The sequence below is a fragment of the Raphanus sativus genome, unplaced genomic scaffold (genome assembly GCF_000801105.2).
Source record: "Raphanus sativus cultivar WK10039 unplaced genomic scaffold, ASM80110v3 Scaffold1473, whole genome shotgun sequence".
NCBI classification, from domain to species: Eukaryota; Viridiplantae; Streptophyta; class Magnoliopsida; order Brassicales; family Brassicaceae; genus Raphanus; species Raphanus sativus.
In genome coordinates, this window is record NW_026616784.1 from 1 (window position 1) to 21,862 (window position 21,862).

Here is a 21,862-nt window from a genome sequence, read left to right on the forward strand (position 1 = left end):
TTTGGCAGGTTTCTTGACAAGGCAGCCATCTTGGCTCCTGAAGACAAGTTGGAGGCTGATGGAAAGCCTGTGGATCCATGGAAGCTATCTACAATGCAACAAGTTGAAGAAGTGAAGTGCATTGTGAGAGTGCTTCCTATATGGTTTGCTTCGTCGATCTATTACTTGACCATCACGCAACAAATGACTTATCCCGTCTTCCAAGCCCTCCAGAGCGATCGTAGCTTAGGCTCTGGAGGGTTTGTGGTTCCCGCAGCAACCTATGTTGTCTTCTTGATGACAGGAATGACTGTTTTCATCATAATCTACGACCGCGTCCTCGTGCCTACCTTAAGAAGAATCACCGGTCTAGACACCGGGATCACGCTCTTGCAGAGGATTGGAACCGGGATCTTCTTCGCCTTTTTGAGCTTGATAGTCTCTGGCTTCGTCGAGGAAAGGAGGAGAAACTTCGCCTTGACTAAACCAACACTCGGTATGGCGCCACGGAAGGGAGAGATCTCCTCAATGTCAGCAATGTGGCTGATACCGCAGCTCACACTGGCTGGTATAGCCGAGGCATTTGGAGCCATTGGACAGATGGAGTTTTACTACAAGCAGTTCCCTGAGAACATGAGGAGTTTCGCTGGCTCCATCTTTTACGTAGGAGGAGGAGTTTTCCAGTTACCTCGGTAGCTTCTTGATTGCGACGGTTCACAGGACGACGCAGAACTCGGCCGGTGGTAACTGGTTGGCTGAAGATTTGAACAAAGGAAGATTGGATTTGTTTTACTTCATGATCGCTGGAATCTTGGCGGTTAATTTTGCTTACTTCTTGGTGATGTCAAGATGGTATAGGTACAAAGGAAGTGACGATGAAGTGACAACTTATGAAACCAATGGTGATATGGTCAAACAACAAGACAAGAACAAAGTCTAGTGGGTCAATGTGGTTTCTCATCTTCTTGAAGCTTTTACACTTAGTTTTTGGTCAGCTTCAATCCCTTTTTTTGCACTTTCTTTGAATAAGCTAAGCTAGTAATCGTATACTTGTTGTAGCTCTTTTTTTTCTATCATTGTGGAGAAAAAGGATATGATAAATGTGTTACACAATAACAATTTGTCTTTTTGCATTTAAGGATTGTGTTTCTACTTCTGGTCATTCTGTCATCACACAACAAAACAAACTTAAAAATAAAAGCAAACACAACAAAAACACTACTTAGGAATTCGATACTTATATGCATAATATAACTTGTATTGAAGTTTTCAAACCAGAGATATAACTTTTATTGAAGGACACTGAGACAGTCTCTAAGGCTTCTATATCAGACTGTGTAGGACTGCTGAATGGTTTCAATGTCAAGACCTTTAAGTCTCACGACAGATTCAACGTGACCCTTGAGTGTGTGAAGCTCCCTCAACCTATATCAAAGTGTAAGAGAGAATGAGAAATAAGACAAGACTTCACAGTAAGAAAAGAGAACAGATGTCTTTTACCTAGCGATCTCTGCTCTTCTCTTAGCTTCTTCAGCCATTTGAGAAAGCTCGTTGAAATGGGTTCGCTCTGGGAACATCTTAGCATCTGGTGCTTGAAGGCCATGCAGAGTCCTCTGTGCATGCGCCCATTGTAACTCCCTTTGTTCTTTCCCAAAATCCTTCTTCCTTGTGAATGCAATCTATATGGAACAAAGATGTGATCACATATGTGTCCACAAATGGAATCAAGAATGTTTGATAATACATTACCCTCTGTTCAATAACAAGATCCCAAGCTCTGCCACTAAGTGCATAACGAATCAAGAACTTGATGATATCAAGAGGAATGTAGAACACAATGTTGTAAAGCCAAATGACTCCAGCCCATCCCCACCCTATCCCTTCAATAGCAGCAAAGCTCCAATTTGCATAGACTGCAATTAGTGTAGCCACCTGTTTTTGCAAGAAAAAAAAATGGTCAAATAAAAAAAAAAAAATAGAACATCAGTTTTATAAACTCTGACACAACACTGACCAATTGTGCAAGGATAAAGGCTATCACAAGCAGCAACCCAGGACGTTCCACATAAGACCAGCTCCTTGACCTGGTCACAAAGATAAGCGCCTGACTTATAATGCTGACTTGTAGGTATATTGCTGAGGCAAGCTTCCTGAAATCATCATGTGCTGTTTTCTCAAGGGTAGACACTCCGAAAGTTCGCTGAAACAAAAGAGTTTGAGATGTTACTGAAGAGAAGGTTTGTGTTTACTGAAGAGAAAGAGAGAGAGGGTTTTGTACAGGGAAGAAGTCGGTTTTATATGCAGCCCAGAAGAATATAACTGTCATCATTGCCATGTAGCTCCCAAACACAACGCCAGTTGCAAAAATTTCAGACAGTTTCCAGCTATCTGGAAGAGGAGAAGGTTTCACCCTATCCTTTGATATTGTCATTATAGTTCCTACAAGAGTCAGTGCCATCAATACAGCAAGTCTTGGTACAGTTTCAACAGTCCTAGAGATAGTTAGATTGAAGAATGTAAAGAAGTTATGAACAAACCATCGTTAAGGATTGCTATGATAAGAACCATGAAAGGTGGGAAGTCAAACTTCCATATGAGAGCAAGCAGCATGAAGCCAAGCTGAAACCAGTAAGCAGCATATATATGATGATTATCAAGTTGTAATGAGAAAGAAAGTAAAAACAAATGGTAACTTACAACAATACGGATTGTGATGGAAACAGCATAGATCTGTCCAGAAGAAGCTAGCACAAGTTAATAGGTTTACCAAACAAAGGAACCAATGAGAAGAAGGCAATCAATACTCACGGTATAGTTTTTCATTCTCTGGAAGATAGCACGGCTGGTCAAGACAGCGCTGATGATAACACTGAGACCAGGTTCAGTCAAAACAATGTCCGAAGCACTACGAGCTGCATCAGTTGCATCAGCAACCGCAATGCCAATATCAGCTTTTTAAGAGCAGGTGCATCGTTTACTCCATCACCAGTCATTCCACATATATGCTTCCTTGCTTGCAATCTCTTCACTATCTCATACTTATGCTCTGCAGTTTCAGTGAAAATTATTGGTTCAAATTGTGAGTTGAACTATGCTGTGGACAAAAGCAAACAAAGTTTTTACCAGGGAAGACGCCAGCGAAGCCATCAGCTTTTTCTATGAGATCATCTACAGGTAAAGCACCTATAGACTCATCCTTGTTCTGTCCAAGCAAAGCAGATGAAGGGTACATGTTTGTCCCCATCCCTAAACGCCGTCCTGTCTCCTTTCCTATAGCTAACTGATCACCTGCAGAGTCTCACAAGGCTTTAGCAATGACAAGATTTATGAGTAGAAACTAAGTATTCACCTGTGATCATTTTGACATTCACTCCAAGATTTAAAGCCCTTCTAATAGTCTCAGCACTGTCATGCCTAGGTGGGTCAAAGAGAGGCATGAGACCCACAAATTGCCAAGGGCCTCCAGCACTTTCCTTGCTCCCTTCAGGAACTTCCTGGTATGCCACGGCAAGAGATCTCAAACCCCTTTCAGCAAACTTGTCTATAACAGCATGAACTCTTCTCTCAATCTCTGACTTATTGTGCGCTAGACTTAGGATCTGAAAACATCATTGGCAGCAACATAGTGAGCTTACTGTTTAAGAAAGAAGGCAATAAAAAAGGTATAACCGTTAAGCTTACTTGCTCAGGTGCACCTTTGCTGACCCTATGCATTTTACCATCACTGTCAATATACGTCAGAGCAGTCCTCTTATCAGTGGGGTTGAACGGAAGAAAGTGAACCTCTCTAACACCAGCTCTTGCCTCTCTAGGGTCAGCAAGCATCCCAACAATAGCAGCATCTATGGCATCTTGGTTTTCAAGTCTGGAGGCTTGAGCTGCCATTAGGACAACAGTATCCGCATCCACTCCCTTTGTGAAAACCTATATATACAAAAGCTCATTCAGACAAAATGTCATGTTAATCTGAACAAGCCTACACAATACCTCTATGAGATTCTTGTCCACAGTGAGTCTATTTAATGTTAATGTTCCGGTCTTGTCACTGCAAAGCACATCCATGCCAGCCATTTCCTCAATAGCTGTCATCCTCTTGGTTATAGCTCCCTGCTGAGATAGTCTATGAGAGCCAATAGCCATGGTCACAGACAGAACCGTAGGCATGGCAATCGGGATACCACCAATGAGAAGGACAAGAAGGTTATCAATCCCAGGGCGATATGCTCGGTGTTGAATTGGATACATTACAACAATCTCAATTAACATCCCCACTGCTATAGAGCAGATGCAGAAGTTCCCAATGGCAGTTAAGACCTGAACAAGAGAAAACAAAAAGTATATTATTAGTATACTCTGAACCAAACCATACACTATAAATATAATAATAATAATAATACTTGCCTGTTGAAAATGGCCAACTTGGTTGGTTGTATCAACAAGATGAGCAGCTTTGCCAAAGAAGGTGTGGACTCCAGTTGCAATCACAACTGCTTCAAGCTCTCCTTGTTTGCAAGTGGAGCCTGAGTACACACCATCCCCTGGACCTTTGGTTACTGGGAGAGATTCACCAGTAAGAGAAGACTACAAAAACAACAAAAGCTTTTAGTAACTGAATGTTTGTGCACCATAAGATGAAGTGTATCATCAAGTTCAAACCTGATCAATCTTAAGAGGGTCACCCTCGAGAAGGCGAGCATCAGCAGGTACAATGTCCCCAAGCTTGATGCTGATAATGTCTCCAGGAACAAGGATTGCAGCATCCTGCTCACCCCACCTTCCATCTCTCAGTACCTTCACAAAGGTTGTGACAAGACATGCTTAAAGACACTGTGGTTGAAAACAAGTAGTAGCACAAGAAGATCAAACCAACCTTTGCTTTGGGAGCAAGACGTGCCATGAGAGCAGCAGCAGCATTCCCAGCGTTGTTCTCCTCAATGAAACTGATGGTGGAGTTTATCACAAGCAGAGTTATGATACCAACAAAGTCTTGCCAATCAGGAGGCTTCCCCTGAAGAAAAATAAGATAACTTTAATAAAAGAGTTACAACTTTAAAAAGGTGAAAACATGTAAAAGAGGGTCTAAAGAAATTGCTCACTCCTCCATTAGCAAGAGCAATGGCCATGATGGCAGCAGCTTCCATCACCCATGAAAGAGGGTTCCACATGAACCCTAGAAATTTGAAGAATTTGCTTTCCTGCAAAAGAAAAAATAAAACTTTACTCCTTGAAGACATAGAAAAATAAAATCTTTTGTAGTTTTTAAGTCATGGAATATTCAAGAACAGAACACATAGAATCCAAAGTTACACCCTTTTTTTCTCAAATTCACAAAGACACATAATTAAAGCTTAACCTTTTTCTCTTCTAGCTTGTTGTGACCAAAGAGGGCAAGCCTCTCATCAGCAGCTGCTGTAGTGAGACCTTCTCTGCTACATCTCAGACTCTCAAAAACTTCTTCAATAGGCACATTTTCCTTCAAAGCCGAAAAATAAAAAATAAACCTTTAAGACTCTTTCTCTCCAGAGAAAATTTAAACATTAAAGAAACAGAACAAAGAGTAGATCTGTTACCAGATCCACAGTTTCTTTCAGAACAGCCTCAAGGACCTCTTCCTTGTCTCCCATATTCCTCTCCTTGCTTCAAGAAAAGAAAACAGAAAAATTATTTAGAAGAAGCAAACACTACCAAGAAAACTTCAGTACCAAGAAAAAAAAGGGTTGGAAGTGTAGAGAGAGAGACCTGTAATTGTTTGTTTTTCTTTTTTTTTTTTTTTTTGAAACTTAATTGTTTGTTTTTCTTGGGGTTTGAGAGAAACAAGAAATGAAAGAAGAGTAGAAGAAGATGAGGAAACCGCTAAAGGTTAGTGGCAATATGGGAAGCTAACACACACACACACTCTGCCCCCACTGTAATATCCTTTCTTTTTTTTTCCCTAATTAATTAATTTAAAACCTTGCCATTTTCAACAGTTTTTCTCCTTTACGTCAAAATCTTTTTTAACCACAATGGGTAATAAACTAATTAACTATTAAGTCCTTCTCGATAATTATGATTAAGTCTCACAAACTTATTTATTTTCTATGCAGGAAATGGTTTTATTTGAAATGCAGTAAATATGATTTATCATTTGGAATAGCTGTAATTGCGGTCTTCACAGCTAAAACTATATAGCTGTAATTATTAAGTGCTATGGTGTGTAGCTGCTAGATTATTGGTTACAAGTACGATTTTTTTAAGAATAAAAAATCAGTTTTAAAAATATTTTAAACGTCATGCCTCTGCAAATATTGGCTACTAGTATGTTTGGCAGATTCATAGAAATTAAATAATGCTTTCTTTATATTTATGTACTTGAATACAAAAAGATCCAGTGAAAATTAACATTTAGACAAAAAAAGAACACAGTAAAACCAAAACTCCATTATTATTTTTTATCATAGAACAAAACACCATTATTATGCTAGATGTTTCATTTGTTTAAGCCTCCAACTTTCATGCAAATAGGTCAAAAAACAAGTAACGTACACGAAACCAAAGCATGTTTCTTGTGATTCGAATTCATATACAAATACATTTAATCGAAGTAGTTTTCTCCCAACTAACACACTTAAGAAGATCATTACAAAAAGACAATGTAAAAGATAAAACGTTAAATCAAAGTCCATATTTGGTGAGAATTAGTTGCCATTTAAAAGAGTTACAACCTTTTAAGAGTAAAGCTTCTTTGTAAACTGCAGGCCTTGAAAATGACCATTGGTAAAAAAAATCATTACAATAAATAATAATACTAGATGGGTGAATAAATGCGAATGGGCCGAGAAACAGCTATGTCCCATGTGCATAAAAAATGGTAGCCATATGATGTCAGCATCGTAAAGCGACACGTGTCAAGGGAAAGAAACAGTTCACAGTTTACCACACACAAGCCAGAAAACAAAAAACACAACCCACGTGAAGCGACCTTTGTTGTGTGTTTTATTCTTTTCAATTAATAAAAAGGTCTTTTTATCTTATCTTATTTTTGTAAAAAGGTACCACCAATTGAATTCCGTACGGTACCTGTCCGTAAAGAGGTAGTAGTATTTTCCACACTGATGATTTCTTCTCTCTTTACTCCTCCTTTCTTTCCTTCCTCTTTTGTTTCCACTTTTTATAATTTGTTTTTTTTTCAACTTTAGTGGATTAATAATTCATATAAATATTTTGCACAATATTTCTTGTTTACAAAATTCTCTAATATATGGTACTTTGTTTAAATTTTTAAGAAACATAAACTCTCGTCATTACTTATTTTGGGTCAAATAATGGACTTCAGGTTTATAATCACATTGAAAGGCAACAAAAGAAGGCCCAACCATATTTAGGAGTCTTTCTCTCTTTATTCTTTTTGTTGTTAGCCTGTTTATCAATGACGACAATTTAAAATCATAATGGGCTTTGTATCGATAAAAGCCCACTAGTAGCCTGTTTTACTATCAAAAACTTTCAGCATAACTTATTTTGGGGGTCAAATGATGGATTTCAGGTTTGTAATCACCTTTAAGGCCAACAAAGAAGGCCCAACCACATTTAGGGATTATTTTGTTGTTAGCATGTTTATCAATAACGCAAATCTAAATCAATAATGAGCCATTTTACAGTTAAAAGCCCATAGTTAGATCGATAGATAGTTAGATCGAGAGAGAAATCAAACGTGTGAGTTATCATATTCAAATTTGATTCAGGTTCCCTTTTGATTTTTTTTTTCTTTATTAGATTCATATACTACTCTTTTCTTGATTCTTCATTGTATGTTATGGGGGAATTTAAACACTAGTTCAAGTGGATACATTCATACAAAGGTTAAGGGTTGCTTCTTTAATCAGAACAAGAAAGGTGAGAGACGTGGGGGATTTTGAAGAAGGATCCTCCCGAGCAAATCAAGGAACAGATCAGGAAGCTTGACATGTCCAGTAACTAGTCATTCTCTACTTCTTTTACCAGTAAGAAGATCTCTGAGCTTATACTGTCTGTGGTTCTTAATCAACTCAAATTCAGTAGTTAAAATATCTATGAAAAGTAATACATAGTTGATGTGGTTATCTTTCTTCTAGCATCTGTATACTCTAGTTTGAAGAGCAAACCAAAACTAGAAATCTAGAATGTGGTTCCGTTCCTCCATACCAGAGAGATGATCACAAATGCGGTTTGAATGGGAAGATGACAGCCATGGAAATTGCAAACAATACTAAATCCGTCTCGTTTGCACATGTACCTTGCATGCTTCATCTATACCTTGAATTGATTCATAGTCGCAATAATATAATAAGTGTAAACTGTTTAAACGACATGGAGTTGCAAAGTAAACGACCTTTAAGTGAAATTTGACAAGAATATAAGTCAATTTACTATCACCATTAATAAAACAATCGTTTTCTGTATAATTTGACTAAATGTAAATAGCAGCAACTACTGTATATGATTTCTTAAGTAAAATAAATGTGACAACTTCGTTCCTATAAAGGATCTCCAACTTTTAGTATTTATCTATGACGTGTGTTTATGCACTTTCAATTAATAAATGTTAGTAAATTGATTTGGATTTTATCCCTATAGAATTATCGGTCACCATTTAATCGAATTTTGGATTACAATTATATTAGAAATAGTTATTAGGACTGGACCAAGAAATCATTAAGCATGCTAAAAACTGCAATGATCCATATGTGCATCATGTGTCAACAAGTTTCCATAATTCATCCGTGTTCTTATTGTCACACTAAATGAATCAATTAGCTTATGTATAACATTAATTTAAGCCCCAGCCATAAAGTCTTGTCCTACGATCGTGTATTTCCAAGTGAAACAAACAAGAAACATAAAGCTAATGTTTGATCTAATAAGTATCTTGTGCCAACTAACAGATGTGAAATGTTTTTCAGTCTTCAATGATATTTCTATTCAACATTAAATTAAACTATAATTTTGTTCAATACTTTGGCCTTCCCTTTTTCTATATATAATTTGACAATAAACCAGGATTGGTAATTAAAATTTATTTACTGGATCCTCATTGTACCATACACAGAATGTTTGTAGAATGATTCAGAGTTTGCTGCCATCTGACATCTTCGCACGAACTGTCTGACCTTTGACCAAAAGCTAAAAATCCCACTTGAGATTTAATACATAAAACTTCTATCGCATTATTTTCACATCACACGCACGTTGCTTGTCTCTAAGGTTGAATGTGTGCTCTCTCGTCCACAACTTTACAAAATCAATTTACGAGAAATGTGTCAATTCTAATAGGAGAAATAAAAAAGAAATAATAAGATAGCATAGCACTAACCAAACAAAAAGAAAAGTAAAGAGAGGATAGGAGATGATTAAAAACAATGCAAAAAGAAAGAAAAAATCATTAGACGTCTCTTTACAAACAAATGGACATTTCATTTTTGTCATTTGATATTACAAACACAATAATCACATATTACAATTCACTCGGATTAATAATAATATACACCCATTTTATCGAACAAAAAAAAAAGAAAATATAACAACATTTTACCAAAAATGGTAAAAAGAAAATCAAAAAGAAGAAAAAAAACACCTAGAACTGAGAAGTACAAGCAAACTGAGTCCGACTCAGACCAGTAGCTTCAATCATACGGTTCCACTCACGCGCCTCCGCGTTCTCCCCGTACTCACTTTCTCCTCCTCCTCTCATCGCCTGCAGAATCTTCCCCGCCTTCTCCTTCACACGCCCATTCCCATTCTCCTCCACCTCCTTCAACACCTCCTCAGCCCCCGCCTCACTCGCCAACCCCCTAAACCTCAAATTCCCCTGACAAAGCGTCAACAAAACCGCCACGCAATTCTCACGCGCCGCCTCATCCTCTCCCCCTCCTCCTTCCCTAAGCTTCCCCACAAGAATCCCCACCGCGTTTCCTTCCAACATCGCGCTTTTCCCGTCAGGACAAGCCGCGATGTTGCACAGAACTAATAAAATCCGGCTCGTAGACTCCCCTGACCTAACCATCGACAGCAGAGTCGCCACCGCCCCCGCTCTAACCAGCCTCGTCCTATTACTCGGAATCAACGACAAATGATACAACGCAAGCGCCGCGTCTCCCTTCGCTCTCTCACTCTCCGAAGACCGAAGCGCGTGGAGAAGCGGCTCCACAGCTCCTAGCACGCCAATCACCATCTTGTTCTCATCCTCCAGCGCTAAACTAAACAAAGCTCCAGCAACATGCTCCTGCGCCTCCGCGGTTCCGGATTTCAACACGTCGATCAACAGAGGCACGAACCCTGACCTCACGATCCTCACCTTGTTCCGCTTCTCGAGCGAGAGGTTGACCAGAGACGCCGCGGCGTTGGTCTGGACGAGGTTGTACCGGGAGACGAGGAGCTGACGGAGGAAAGAGAGGATCCTGTCGGTGCAGAGAGAGACGCGGAGATCCTCGCTGGATCTCGTCATCTTCCTGAGGAGGATCAGGCCTTGCTCGTGGTCGAAAATGTCGGCGGCTCGGAGCTTGCTGTAGATCTCTTCCTCCTCCGGCGACATCGCCGGCGACGACGACGAGGAGTGATCGGAGAAAGAGAAAGATCCAGCGTAAATTTCTGAAGAGGAAGAAGTAGTTGAGGAGGAAGAAAACATTGTAACGGCTCTTGTCGGAAAATACGGGCTTTGTCGGATCGTAACAGATTCAACTGATGATGTTGTTGTCGGGGAGGACGTTATTGGTTTCTTAGATCGAACTCGAATTAGTTCCATCACGGTATCGTAATCCGAAGGAGAGTTCTCAGCGACAGGTGGGAGAAGAATCTCATCCTTATTAACCGGAGACTCACGACCCGGATCCGGGTTCGGGTTCGGGTTCGGATCCGGGTCTTTATCCATCCGGGCGCGGACCACGTTTTCGACGTAGGCAGCGTCGGGGGGACGAGGGCGGTCGATTTTTTTGCGGTCGCACCAGCTGAAGATGGTGGATTTCATGGCGAGGTTGGGGATGACGGCGGAGAAGTCGGGTCGGGTACCGTCGAGGAGATCCGGGACGAAGGATAAGTTGCGGCAGATTTGGACGGAGAGACGCTCGAAGGTTTGGCCGGAGGGGACGACGACGGGATCCGACATGAGGAAACCGGTGATGGGGCAGAGGAACTCAGGGGGAGTCTCGTCGTGTTTGTGTTGCGGGACGGTTGTGGCGGTGGCGGAAGCCGAGCGTTGGTGGAAGGAGAACCATCTCTGCCTGTTGTTTCCACCCATCGGGGGGGGGAGGAGAAGAGAGGCTTTTTGAGATTAAAAAAAAAACAGAGAGGAGGAGGAAGGAGACTAAGCGGTTCTGAAGTAAGAGCTTGAAATGTTCAGTCTTTGATTGAGTCTAAATGGTTTAGTTGAATTAAACCGGTTGATTTGAGTTTAATTAAACCGAAACGGTACCAACTTTCTTTTCCCTAAACAAAACGGAATTGGTAACGCTGATGGTGACCACTGACTTTTTCTTTGGGTTACTTTTTTGATATTAATATTGTAAAGTTGATCATCATTAATGGACACCTGATTATCACACTATGAAGTATGAACCATAATCGTTGCTAATACTAGAACTTTGAACAATGTATTTGTATTTTGCCAACGTGGAATAGATTTTTGAGGGTGTAATGTGGCATAAGTATGCGTTGATTCAAGTCCTTGTTAGAGTATTTTCTAACCTGATTTTATAACTTTTAATGAGAATTTTTATTATAGATGTGTTTTACTGCAATGTATGACTTTTTTTATAAAATTTATATATTCTGAAAATAAATTATGAAAGAATTTTATTTTATAAAATTGAAAATGAAACATAATTGTATATGTTTTAAATAGAAAACTTCTTTTATAAAAGTATAAATTAAATACAAACTATCTATCTAATAGATTTTCTATTTTTTTTAAGTAAAAAGTAGGTCGGAAATAATCTTAATTTTCACAAATATCATCTAATACTATCATAATGTATAAAAAACAAATAGTTATGCTATTTATTCAACAAGCCGACTAAACGCACATTATAATAGTATATCCTTTTAACTGCACACTGTAATGATAATTACCGATGACCGACAAATTCAGGCGTGTTACATGCTCAGAAAACGATAAAACAGTGTTCTTTCCAAATAAAGCTTTCATAGTATATACATATTTATATTTAATCTCTTCTTTTCTAGGTGAATAAATAACTATATTGTTTCTAGTGAGATAAAGTCGGGGTCAGGTGACAGAAGCGAGCAGATAAAGGAAAAAAAGAACATGACATCCACTAGGAGAATGGCTTGTCTTCTCTGTTTTTATATTTTTTCTCATCTATTAAACATTGTAAGATGATCAGTGTTTTTAGACTATTGGACCGAGAGCCCAAACAAAGCCCAACATTGAGAAACACTAATGGTCGTCACATTTTAAAGCCCACTGAAACTATCTCACAAGGGCAAAACTACAGGTTCTTTGGATGTAACCAATGCGAATCAAGAGGGATGATGATACAGAAGGTTGTTCAAGAATCAGAAGATTGAGTTCTAATGGTGATTGTAGTTTCAACTAATAAGATAAAATATTACTCAACAGTCAATAAATACATAGTTACATCATATTATTATGCATAGCTCTGCTCCACAATCTCCATAACTTTCCTGTTGTACTCTCGTTTGTTCTCACTGAACAGCCTCGCAGCTTCAGAGTTCGCTGGCGAGTTAGGATTTGGATCACAAAGCAGAGACTGTAAATAAACCAAAAACAAAACCAAGATGTTAGTTAGTTTACTGCATAAGCTTACAATGTAATGGAGAGGAGGATTCATTAGTCCAGAAAAAAAACCTGAATAGATGTGAGTATTGCTGAGACATCATATATGGGACTCCACTGGTTTTGTAATATATCCAAGCAAATGCTTCCATCAGCATAAACTGCAACAAAGCTCAAACATCAAAATCAAGAACACTCATGTTTTGGTCATTAGCTATTATTATTTAGTGCTTACTGTTTGGATGAAACATCCTTGAAACAAAGCGAACTACTGGTGGTTTGTTTGGGTAATCCTCGCTGAACTGAAGAGTCAACTTGAAGGTACCTAAAAAAGATCAACAACATGAGCTTAGCTAACAGTTATAAACTCATAAGTAAGATAGAGTTTTACCTCCATCCCATGGACTGTCATCAGGTCTGCAAAAAAAAAAAGACATTTGTTTATAGTTCGAGTAAAGACAAATAAAAAAAAAGGTTAGAGATTTGTGTATTACCCAAAGATGAGAGCGTTCCAATGCATGATGTTGTTATCTTGAGGAGCTCCACTGATCCCCAAGGGAGGATCTTTCTGTAGTCTCTTGAAGTCCCACATGAGTCTCTTCCTAGCTGGAGTTGCCATTTGCTTGAAAAACAAACAAGACTGCATTGAGAAAAAACAAACCAAAGATTTCAAGTTTAAATCTTTATGATTCTTCTCACTTGTGGTGATAATAGTAAATTGCATTTCGCATGAATTGGTTTTTATATATCATTTGTCTGATAAAGTTTTGGACTTTTTCATTCCAAAAAAAAAGTTTTGGACTTTTTCTTGAATTCAAAGAAGTAAAAGCAGAGAGACACAAGATCTAAGTTTATATCATCTACCTGAAGTAGTTCCAATCTCATTTTGAAAAAAAAGAACTTAAATATGCAAAGAAACAAGAAAGACTCAGGTTCGGATTCAAACGAAGAAAGCTAGACCAACCTGAAATTCAAAGCTTGATGAAGAACAATCCAGCAAAAGAGACGATGAAAAAAATGACTTGGATATAGCAAAAGAATAATAATAGAGATTTTTAAGAGAGAGAGAATCAAAGAAGATATTTTTTTTTTTTTTTTGTTCAAATGGAAGATATTTTTCTTTCTTTTGCTTCACCATAGAAGAAATGAGATAAGACAAAAAGGATATTCTATTTAAAATTATTTTCTTCCATATTTAATTAATGGTTTTGTGTAAAGACCAAAACAAATTGGTCAACTACTAATACTTACTGATTAAGATTAGTGGATGGTACTAATCCAAAGAATGCTTCTTTCTCATGATGAGTCATGAGGGTTATATAACTACCAAACTGAAACTATGGGTTCAAACAGTAAATAAATAAAAAAAATAAGGGGTATAAGGGGTATAACAGAAAGAAATAATCTGTAAATATCTAAAAAATCATTTTTTCGAAATTTCACAAAACACATCACTCTCAGTTTATTTTACCAATCTTCTTGAATCCCTTCAAAGAAACGTCTGAATAATTCATCTCGTTCTCCGTCTCTTGTGGATCTTTGACGTAATGTACAGAGCTTTGGCGAGGAGCAGAGCACTGAGAGCTAAGTCTCTCTGTGACACCAAATCATCGACCTTCCTTGCTTCTTTCACCTCTTCCAGCTTTCATCTCGCGCCAAGTTTGTGTTTTTTTTTTAAAAGATTTAGTTAAAATTATATAAAAAGACATAAAGTTTATCAAGTTGGTGTTATAAACATTTGAATTTCGTTGTGACAGTGTCCCATGTATAATGAACATACTATTATTTGATCAAAGATCGTTATTAAAACATGACTATTGCAGATTGAATCATTCATTACCTTTTGCTTCCGTTGATGCCGAGGAGATATCTGGTGCTCACCCCGCTCAAGTACAGAACTTTGGTATGCGTGTCCTCACTTACTTACTTCTTAGTGTTTTGATTGGTCGTTGAAGTGCTGTTGTGGAATGTTGTGAGATATACTTTCCTTTTTAATATCCATATAGTGCAGGGAAAGTGGATAGGAACTTCAAACTATAACACGCTTCTTGATCCTCTCAATGGAGAACCTTTCATTAAAGTCTCTGAAGTGGATGAATCAGGAGTTCAGGTGGCGAGTCTTGAGTTATATTACTGCAACGTGGTATCCAAGTCACAATTCTGTCTTTGTCACTCTTCTGTTCTATGTTGCAGCCATTTGTTGAGAGCTTGTCACACTGTCCCAAACATGGTCTCCACACCCTTTCAAAGAACTCTCTCTCTCTCTCTCTACACATGTTTTACTTATTTTTTGTAACTTGTTATGCAAGGCGAATCCGAGGATGACACTCTTTACTGGCAGCTCCAGAGTAGCTGAGAAGCTGGCGCTTGATCTCAAGGGTCGGATCAGGTTGGAAGACGCTGCATTTGACTGGAAAGTCTTGGGACCAGATGTTCAGGAGGTTGATTACGTTGCGTGGGTTTGTGATCAAGATGCTTACGCTTGCAGTGGACAGAAGTGTTCTGCTCAGTCTATGCTTTTCATGCACGAGGTTGGTTTGGTTTGATCCTTCTTGGTTTGTTAGTTTACAACTGAGGCAATAATGTTGGAGCACATGGAGAATCTGCTTCAGATTCAAGGCTCAAAGCTACTCTTTGGTGTGGAAACCGTTGAAGAACCTTTCGATTCCTTGTGTCTACGGAGCCTTGGAGCCTACGGCAGTTTATGTTCCCATTGAAGAGATCTTGAAAGACGGTAAAAACTATGAACTCGTCACCAGAGAGATCTTTGGACCCTTTCAGATTGTCACAGAGTATAAAAAAGGATCAGCTTCCTCTTGTGTTGGATGCTTTGGAGAGGATGCACGCTCATCTTACTGCAGCTGTTGTTTCAAACGATCCCATCTTTATCCAGGCAAGTCCCTGTTAGGAAATATACGGTCAAATTTTGCGGGAAACCGAAATTTATGGGAACGGGAAAACACACACACAATTTGTTAACGGAGTTCGGCCAACTTTTGCCTACGTCTCCGGACCTGCTACAGATCTTTTATTTTCAATTTGGGAAATTTTTACAAGCTCTCAACTCACACCCGATCCCAAATACACTCAAGAAATTACTATTAATTTCTTAAAGAATTTTTTTTGTGAAAAAAAAAAAATTATTTTCTTTTCTTCTCCACGAACTCTTTTCTTCTCTTGTTCTCTCTTTGTTTTTGTTTTGGGATGAAGAGCAATAACAAGATGCATCACGTATTTATAGGAAGAGCTTGACAGGTTGGTGAGAAGTAGTTGTTGACAAAATCACCAAGCCTTTCTTTTTGACTTTGTTTTCACCATGTCTCCATTTAACCACTTTCTTTTCACCGTCCAATAATGAAAACGTGATTTTTAACTTACAATCTCCCACTTGAAGACTGATTTCAATCTGTCTTCACACCTTGATCAATGTAGCAGGTCTTCCCAGCTTGTTACTCCAACAAGCCAACTGAGGTTGCACACAACCTCAGCTTATCATACGGCACAGTCTTCGTCAGCATGTCTGCCGGATTCTTACTTCCTGGGATCTTCTCAAGCACCAATATTTCATCTTCTAACGCTGATCTGATGAAATGATATCGACGATGTATGTGCTTCGTCCGAGCGTGGTAAACCGGATTCTTTGCCAAATCGATTGCACTTTTACTATCACAGTACAACACACCTTTTTCTTGACCATGTCCTAGCTCTTCTAGAAATGATTGTAGCCACATCATCTCTTTTGTTGCCTCTGTTACCGCAACATACTCAGCTTCACAGCTTGATAGAGCTACGATTCTCTGCAACTTTGAAACCCAACAAATTGCAGTACCGCCAAAAGTGTAGACATATCCGGTTGTGCTCTTCGTGCTGTCAACGTCACCTCCGTTGTCAGCATCAACATATCCCTGCAATCCCGCCGCAGACTTCGTGAAACATAGCGATAAACTTGGATTTCCTTTCAGATATCTGAAAATCCACTTAACGGCTTCCCAATGTTCCTTTCCTGGATTGCTCATAAATCTGCTGACGACTCCCACTGCATGTGCGATGTCTGGTCTTGTACAAATCATCGCGTACATCAGGCTGCCTATAGCAGAAGCATATGGAACCTTATCCATATGTGCCATCTCGTCTTCCGTCTTTGGAGACTGTTCTCTGGATAACCGAAAATGACTTGCCAGTGGAGTATTGACTGGCTTTGCGTCATCCATGTTAAACCTCTTGAGGACTTTCTTCACATACTCCTCTTGTGATAGCTTAAGACCTTCCTTGCTTCTACTGATTCTCATCCCTAGAATCTGTCTTGCTTCTCCAAGGTCTTTCATCGCAAACTCTTCTGAGAGTTTCGCCTTCAAGCTATTAATCTCATGCAAGTCTGCTCCAACTATCAGCATGTCATCCACGTATAGGAGCAATATCAAGTAGGATTCTTCAAACTTCTTGAAGTAACAACAGTGGTCAGCTTCACACCTCAAGAAACCGACACCTTTAATAAAGCTGTCAAACCTTTTATACCACTGTCTTGGAGCTTGTTTCAAGCCATACAAACTCCTTTTAAGCTTGCAAACAAGGCTTTCTTTTCCTTTGACCTCAAAGCCTTCGGGTTGCTTCATATAAATTTCTTCATCCAAATCACCGTGAAGAAATGCCGTCTTTACATCCATCTGCTGAAGATGCAAATCTTCTTGTGCTACCAGTCCAAGAACCGTTCTAATGGTCACCAGCTTGACTACAGGAGAAAAGATTTCAGTGTAGTCAATGCCTTCTTTTTGTTGGAATCCCTTCACAACAAGCCTCGCTTTATAGCGTTTACTTCCATCAGGTTCTTCTTTTATTCGGTAGACCCACTTGTTATGCAATGCCTTTTTATTCTTAGGCAAATCTGCTAACTCCCATGTGTGATTGGATAACAACGAGTCCATCTCGTCGTTCATTGCAAGCTCCCACTTGATCGACTCATCAACTTGCATAGCCTCTTCATAACATTCAGGCTCGCCTCGGTCTGTGAGCAGAATGTAGTTGAGCGATGGAGAAAATCTTACAGGCTTTCTGATGATTCTACTTGACCGTCGTAACTCCGTGACTGGTGTATATGGGACCACTTCAGAATCATCACTCTCTTCAGCCTCACCACTCTCTTCTTGAGAGATTTCTTCTTCTGTTGTTGCGGTATCCTGTTGCAACTCCGGTGTCAGGATATCATCTAAGTCAACAACTCCAGGCTCTTTTCTCTCCGAGCATTCTCTTAGCTTATCCTTGTACAACACTTCTTCGTTGAACACAACATTCTTGCTGCGGATGATCTTCGATTTTCATCATCCAAAACCGGTAACCAAACTCCTCGTTACCATAACCGATGAAGTAACACTTCTTAGACTTGGAGTCAAGTTTACTTCTTGCAGCATCGTCAACGTGAACATAAGCTAAGCATCCAAACACCTTTAGGTAAGAAAGGTTTACTTTCTTTCCGCTCCAAACTTCTTCAGGGATCTTAAATCCCAACGGTACAGACGGTCCTCTGTTAATTAAGAAGCTTGCGGTACTAATCGCATCTGCCCAAAACATCTTAGGCAATCCACAATGCAATCTCATGCTCCTTGCACGCTCATTCAAGGTTCGGTTCATCCTTTCCGCTATTCCATTTTGTTGGGGCGTTCCAGGAATAGTCTTCTCCATCTTGATTCCACTATCAGCGCAATGTCTTGAACTCCTCGCTGATATATTCACCACCATTATCAGACCTTAGGCACTTCAACTTGAGATTCGTCTCAGTCTCAACCATGGCTTTCCATCTTTTGAAAACCGAAAACACTTCATGCTTGTTCTTCATGAAGTAAACCCACACCTTCCTTGTGGAGTCGTCAATAAAGGTCACATAGTAGTACGAACCTCCCAGCGATGCAACAGGAGCGGGTCCCCACACGTCAGTGTGCACCAGCTCTAACTTCTCAGATTTTGGCTTTCTTCCTCCTTTAGAGAAACTAACCCGTTTCTGCTTTCCAAGGATACAACTTTCACACATCTGATGATCCACCGTCTTCAGATCCGGAAGAGTGCCATTTTCCACCATGAGTTTCATCCCTTTCTCACTCATGTGCCCCAACCTACAATGCCACAACTTGGTTTGTTTGGCATTCTCGACAACAGCAAGAGTGTCTTGATAACTCGTCGTCATATAAAGAGTGCCTCTTTTATGACCTCTAGCCACCACCATGGAACCTTTCTTGACCCTCCAGGCTCCACCACCAAAGTTGACATTGTGCCCCGTATCATCAAGTTGACCTACTGAGATCAGATTTCGCATCAACTTTGGCACATGTCTAACCTTCGTAATCTTCCATACACGTCCGTCTGACATCTTTAGGTTGATATCTCCAATACCAACTATGTCCAAAGGTAATCCATCAGCAAGATATACCTTTCCGTAATTTCCCGCAACATAATTCTCCATAATGTTGTGGTGCGGCGTGGTATGGAATGATGCTCCAGAGTCAAGAACCCATGAATCGACTGGGCTATCAACATAGGAGATTGACGCTTTGGTGGTACTTGTAGCTGCATCACGAGCTTCACCTTTTATCGGGGAATCAACAGACACTACCAATGCATCAGCAATTTCACGTGTCACTGCATTGGCTACGCCTCCCTTGTTGTCTTCTTTCTTCGGTGGTGCCCGGCAATTCTTTTTAATGTGGCCCGTCTTTCCACAATTCCAGCACTGTGCAGGCTGTCTGAATTTGGACTGACCATTTCCATTCCTTGACCTCGATCTGCCATTTCTCCGGTTACTTCTATCATGGTCTCTACCTCTGTTTTCAACATTAAAAGCAGAGCTTGATGATGTCTCGCCAGAGTCTATCCTACGCACTTCCTCAGCAAGGATACGATCTCTCACATCATTGAACTTAAGCTTCTGAGTACCGACAGAATTACTAACCGCTGCCCTCATTGGCTCCCAACTATTTGGCAGAGATGCCAACAAAATCAGTGCTCGCACTTCATCATCAAACTCGATCTCAACCGAAGACAGTTGGTTGACAATCGTGTTGAATTCATTCACATGTGCGGCAACCATGCCACCTTCTTCCATCTTCAAATGAAAGAGTTTTTTCATGAGAAACACCTTATTATTCGCCGAAGGTTTCTCATACATATCCGAGAGAACTTTCATGAGCCCTTCCGTGGTCTTCTCCTTCGCAACGTTGTGAGCAACGTTTTTCGACAGTGTTAACCTTATAACACCCAGAACTTGTCTGTCAAGGAGCTCCCACTCATCCTGATCCATCTTCTCAGGCTTCTTGCTCAGTGGTTGATGAAGCTTCTTTCCGTAAAGATAATCTTCGATTTGCATTCTCCAAAATGCATAATCTGTACCGTCAAACTTCCCGATACTGTGCGTCGAACCGTCTTCGCCTCCCATCGTTTCTGGAACCACCGTGTATTAAAACACCTCCGTCGACAAACCGATGTTACCGACAAAATTCACTATTCACGAATTTACTGTTCACGTGAATAGTAATTCTGCAAAAATTTGACCGATCACCGTAACTCAGGCTCTGATACCAGTTGTTAGGAAATATACGGTCAAATTTTGCGGGAAACCGAAATTTATGGGAACGGGAAAACACACACACAATTTGTTAACGGAGTTCGGCCAACTTTTGCCTACGTCTCCGGACCTGCTACAGATCTTTTATTATCAATTTGGGAAATTTTTACAAGCTCTCAACTCACACCCGATCCCAAATACACTCAAGAAATTACTATTAATTTCTTAAAGAATTTTTGTGAAAAAAAAAATTATTTTCTTTTCTTCTCCACGAACTCTTTCTTCTCTTGTTCTCTCTTTGTTTTTGTTTTGGGATGAAGAGCAATAACAAGATGCATCACGTATTTATAGGAAGAGCTTGACAGGTTGGTGAGAAGTAGTTGTTGACAAAATCACCAAGCCTTTCTTTTTGACTTTGTTTTCACCATGTCTCCATTTAACCACTTTCTTTTCACCGTCCAATAATGAAAAACGTGATTTTTAACTTACAGTCCCTTTTGCAACATCATCAACCAATCAATCTCTTCTTCTCAGAGATGAAATGATGTAACAAAATGGGTGCAGGAAGTGATAGGGAACTCGGGTGAATGGAACTACGTTTGCTGGACTCAGAGGAAGAACAACTGGAGCTCCTCAAAATATAATATATTTTTAGAATATTGTTATAATTTATTAAAGTCCAAATCGTTTAACAAATAGTTTTAGACATCTTCTTAATTGTTTTAGGCATTATGCATTGAGTCATTGTCGGCTTAGTGCCTAATATTTTTTTGAACTCTGAATATTCGAATGGCTTTGATTGTTTGTACAATGGGTTTCGCACCGGGTAGGGTTACAACTAATAGTCCAATCAGGAGTACTCATATCCGAACTAATAACCATAAAGCTATAACATTTCCCATTTTCTCTCTTTCAAACTTAAATCTGGTGCTCAATATCCAGAAAATCTCAACCTTTCCTTCTAAAAATTTCAATCTCCTTAATCTTTATCCTCTTCAAATCTTTTTTCCTTCTGCAATTTCTAAACTCTAGAATATATGTACTTATATAATCATTTTTCGACTGCTCAAACAGAAAAAGAAATCCATCGAAAATCGTCATCTCTTCCCTCAAAGAAGTCAATAGCACATGTATTCTGACATCGTTTGTGTTAAATGTGTATTGGTTTCGCCTCAGCTTTTATTAGTTAACTTGTTAGTTTGTATTTTCCCTAGATAATGAAGTTCACAGGTATATAAGCACTGGACTTTAAAAATCTTTTTTCATTTTTGGTCTGTCTGATCTCATGCGTGCTTGTTTTATCTCACGTTCCTGGTGCCGATTTGGTAGATTTCTTTTTCTTCTGTTTTGTTATATAATATGCTTCTTCATATCATTGACACTCAATCACTGTATTAGTGGAACTGCTTGCACTGGAGTGGCAATCCCTTCATGAGAGACTTAGTTCTAGAGATGTTTGCATCATATTTTATTTTATGACTAAGTGATTTTTCCGTGGTCATGCACGGATATAAATATTTATAAGCTAAATATTTATAAATAAATGATTTATATTTATTTTAAAT

At 39.3% G+C, this 21,862-nt stretch overlaps 3 protein-coding genes and 2 pseudogenes across 4 annotated transcripts; 2 read left to right on the forward strand and 3 right to left on the reverse strand.

Moving 5' to 3' along the window:
• Window positions 1–6: 6 nt before the first annotated feature.
• LOC130504273 (protein NRT1/ PTR FAMILY 2.11-like) lies at window positions 7–1,117 on the forward strand (annotated as a pseudogene).
• LOC130504272 (ATPase 11, plasma membrane-type-like) lies at window positions 1,085–5,855 on the reverse strand (annotated as a pseudogene).
• Window positions 5,856–9,390: 3,535 nt separating this feature from the next.
• On the reverse strand, window positions 9,391–11,325 carry LOC130504274 (U-box domain-containing protein 41-like). The gene has a single exon (XM_056998886.1). The coding sequence runs from the start codon at window positions 11,228–11,230 to the stop codon at window positions 9,572–9,574; it is 1,659 nt and encodes a 552-aa protein (XP_056854866.1). The 5' UTR covers window positions 11,231–11,325; the 3' UTR covers window positions 9,391–9,571.
• A 1,190-nt stretch (window positions 11,326–12,515) lies between these two features.
• On the reverse strand, window positions 12,516–13,873 carry LOC130504271 (ubiquitin-conjugating enzyme E2 3). 2 transcript variants are annotated; one of them, XM_056998883.1, is made up of 6 exons: window positions 13,713–13,873; window positions 13,243–13,388; window positions 13,140–13,165; window positions 12,984–13,073; window positions 12,821–12,909; window positions 12,516–12,722 (listed from the first exon to the last, which is right to left on the reverse strand). In XM_056998883.1, the coding sequence occupies exons 2-6, from the start codon at window positions 13,365–13,367 to the stop codon at window positions 12,600–12,602; spliced, it is 453 nt and encodes a 150-aa protein (XP_056854863.1). In that variant the 5' UTR covers window positions 13,368–13,388; window positions 13,713–13,873; the 3' UTR covers window positions 12,516–12,599. The 2 variants fall into 2 exon arrangements, with proteins under 2 accessions (XP_056854863.1, XP_056854864.1); XM_056998884.1 differs by having other exon boundaries at window positions 13,243–13,370; window positions 13,713–13,871.
• A 481-nt stretch (window positions 13,874–14,354) lies between these two features.
• Window positions 14,355–15,794, forward strand: LOC130504275 (delta-1-pyrroline-5-carboxylate dehydrogenase 12A1, mitochondrial-like; the record flags this gene model as incomplete). Its single annotated transcript, XM_056998887.1, has 5 exons — window positions 14,355–14,407; window positions 14,572–14,651; window positions 14,755–14,978; window positions 15,058–15,279; window positions 15,361–15,794. Coding segments are annotated over 5 exons (684 nt in total), but the record flags the coding sequence as incomplete, so codon positions are not given.
• Between the last annotated feature and the right edge of the window lie 6,068 nt (window positions 15,795–21,862).

Bases quoted from the DNA above. Each gene is read 5' to 3' on its own strand.
- LOC130504274 (XM_056998886.1), bottom strand. From the start codon at position 11,230: ATGGGTGGAAACAACAGGCAGAGATGGTTCTCCTTCCACCAACGCTCG.
- LOC130504271 (XM_056998883.1), bottom strand. From the start codon at position 13,367: ATGGCAACTCCAGCTAGGAAGAGACTCATGTGGGACTTCAAGAGACTA. The intron at 13,166-13,242 runs GTAATACACAAA...TTTTTTTTGCAG, and splicing joins TGGAACGCTCTCATCTTTGG to ACCTGATGACAGTCCATGGG. The intron at 12,723-12,820 runs GTTTTTTTTCTG...GTTTATTTACAG, and splicing joins CAATACTCACATCTATTCAG to TCTCTGCTTTGTGATCCAAA.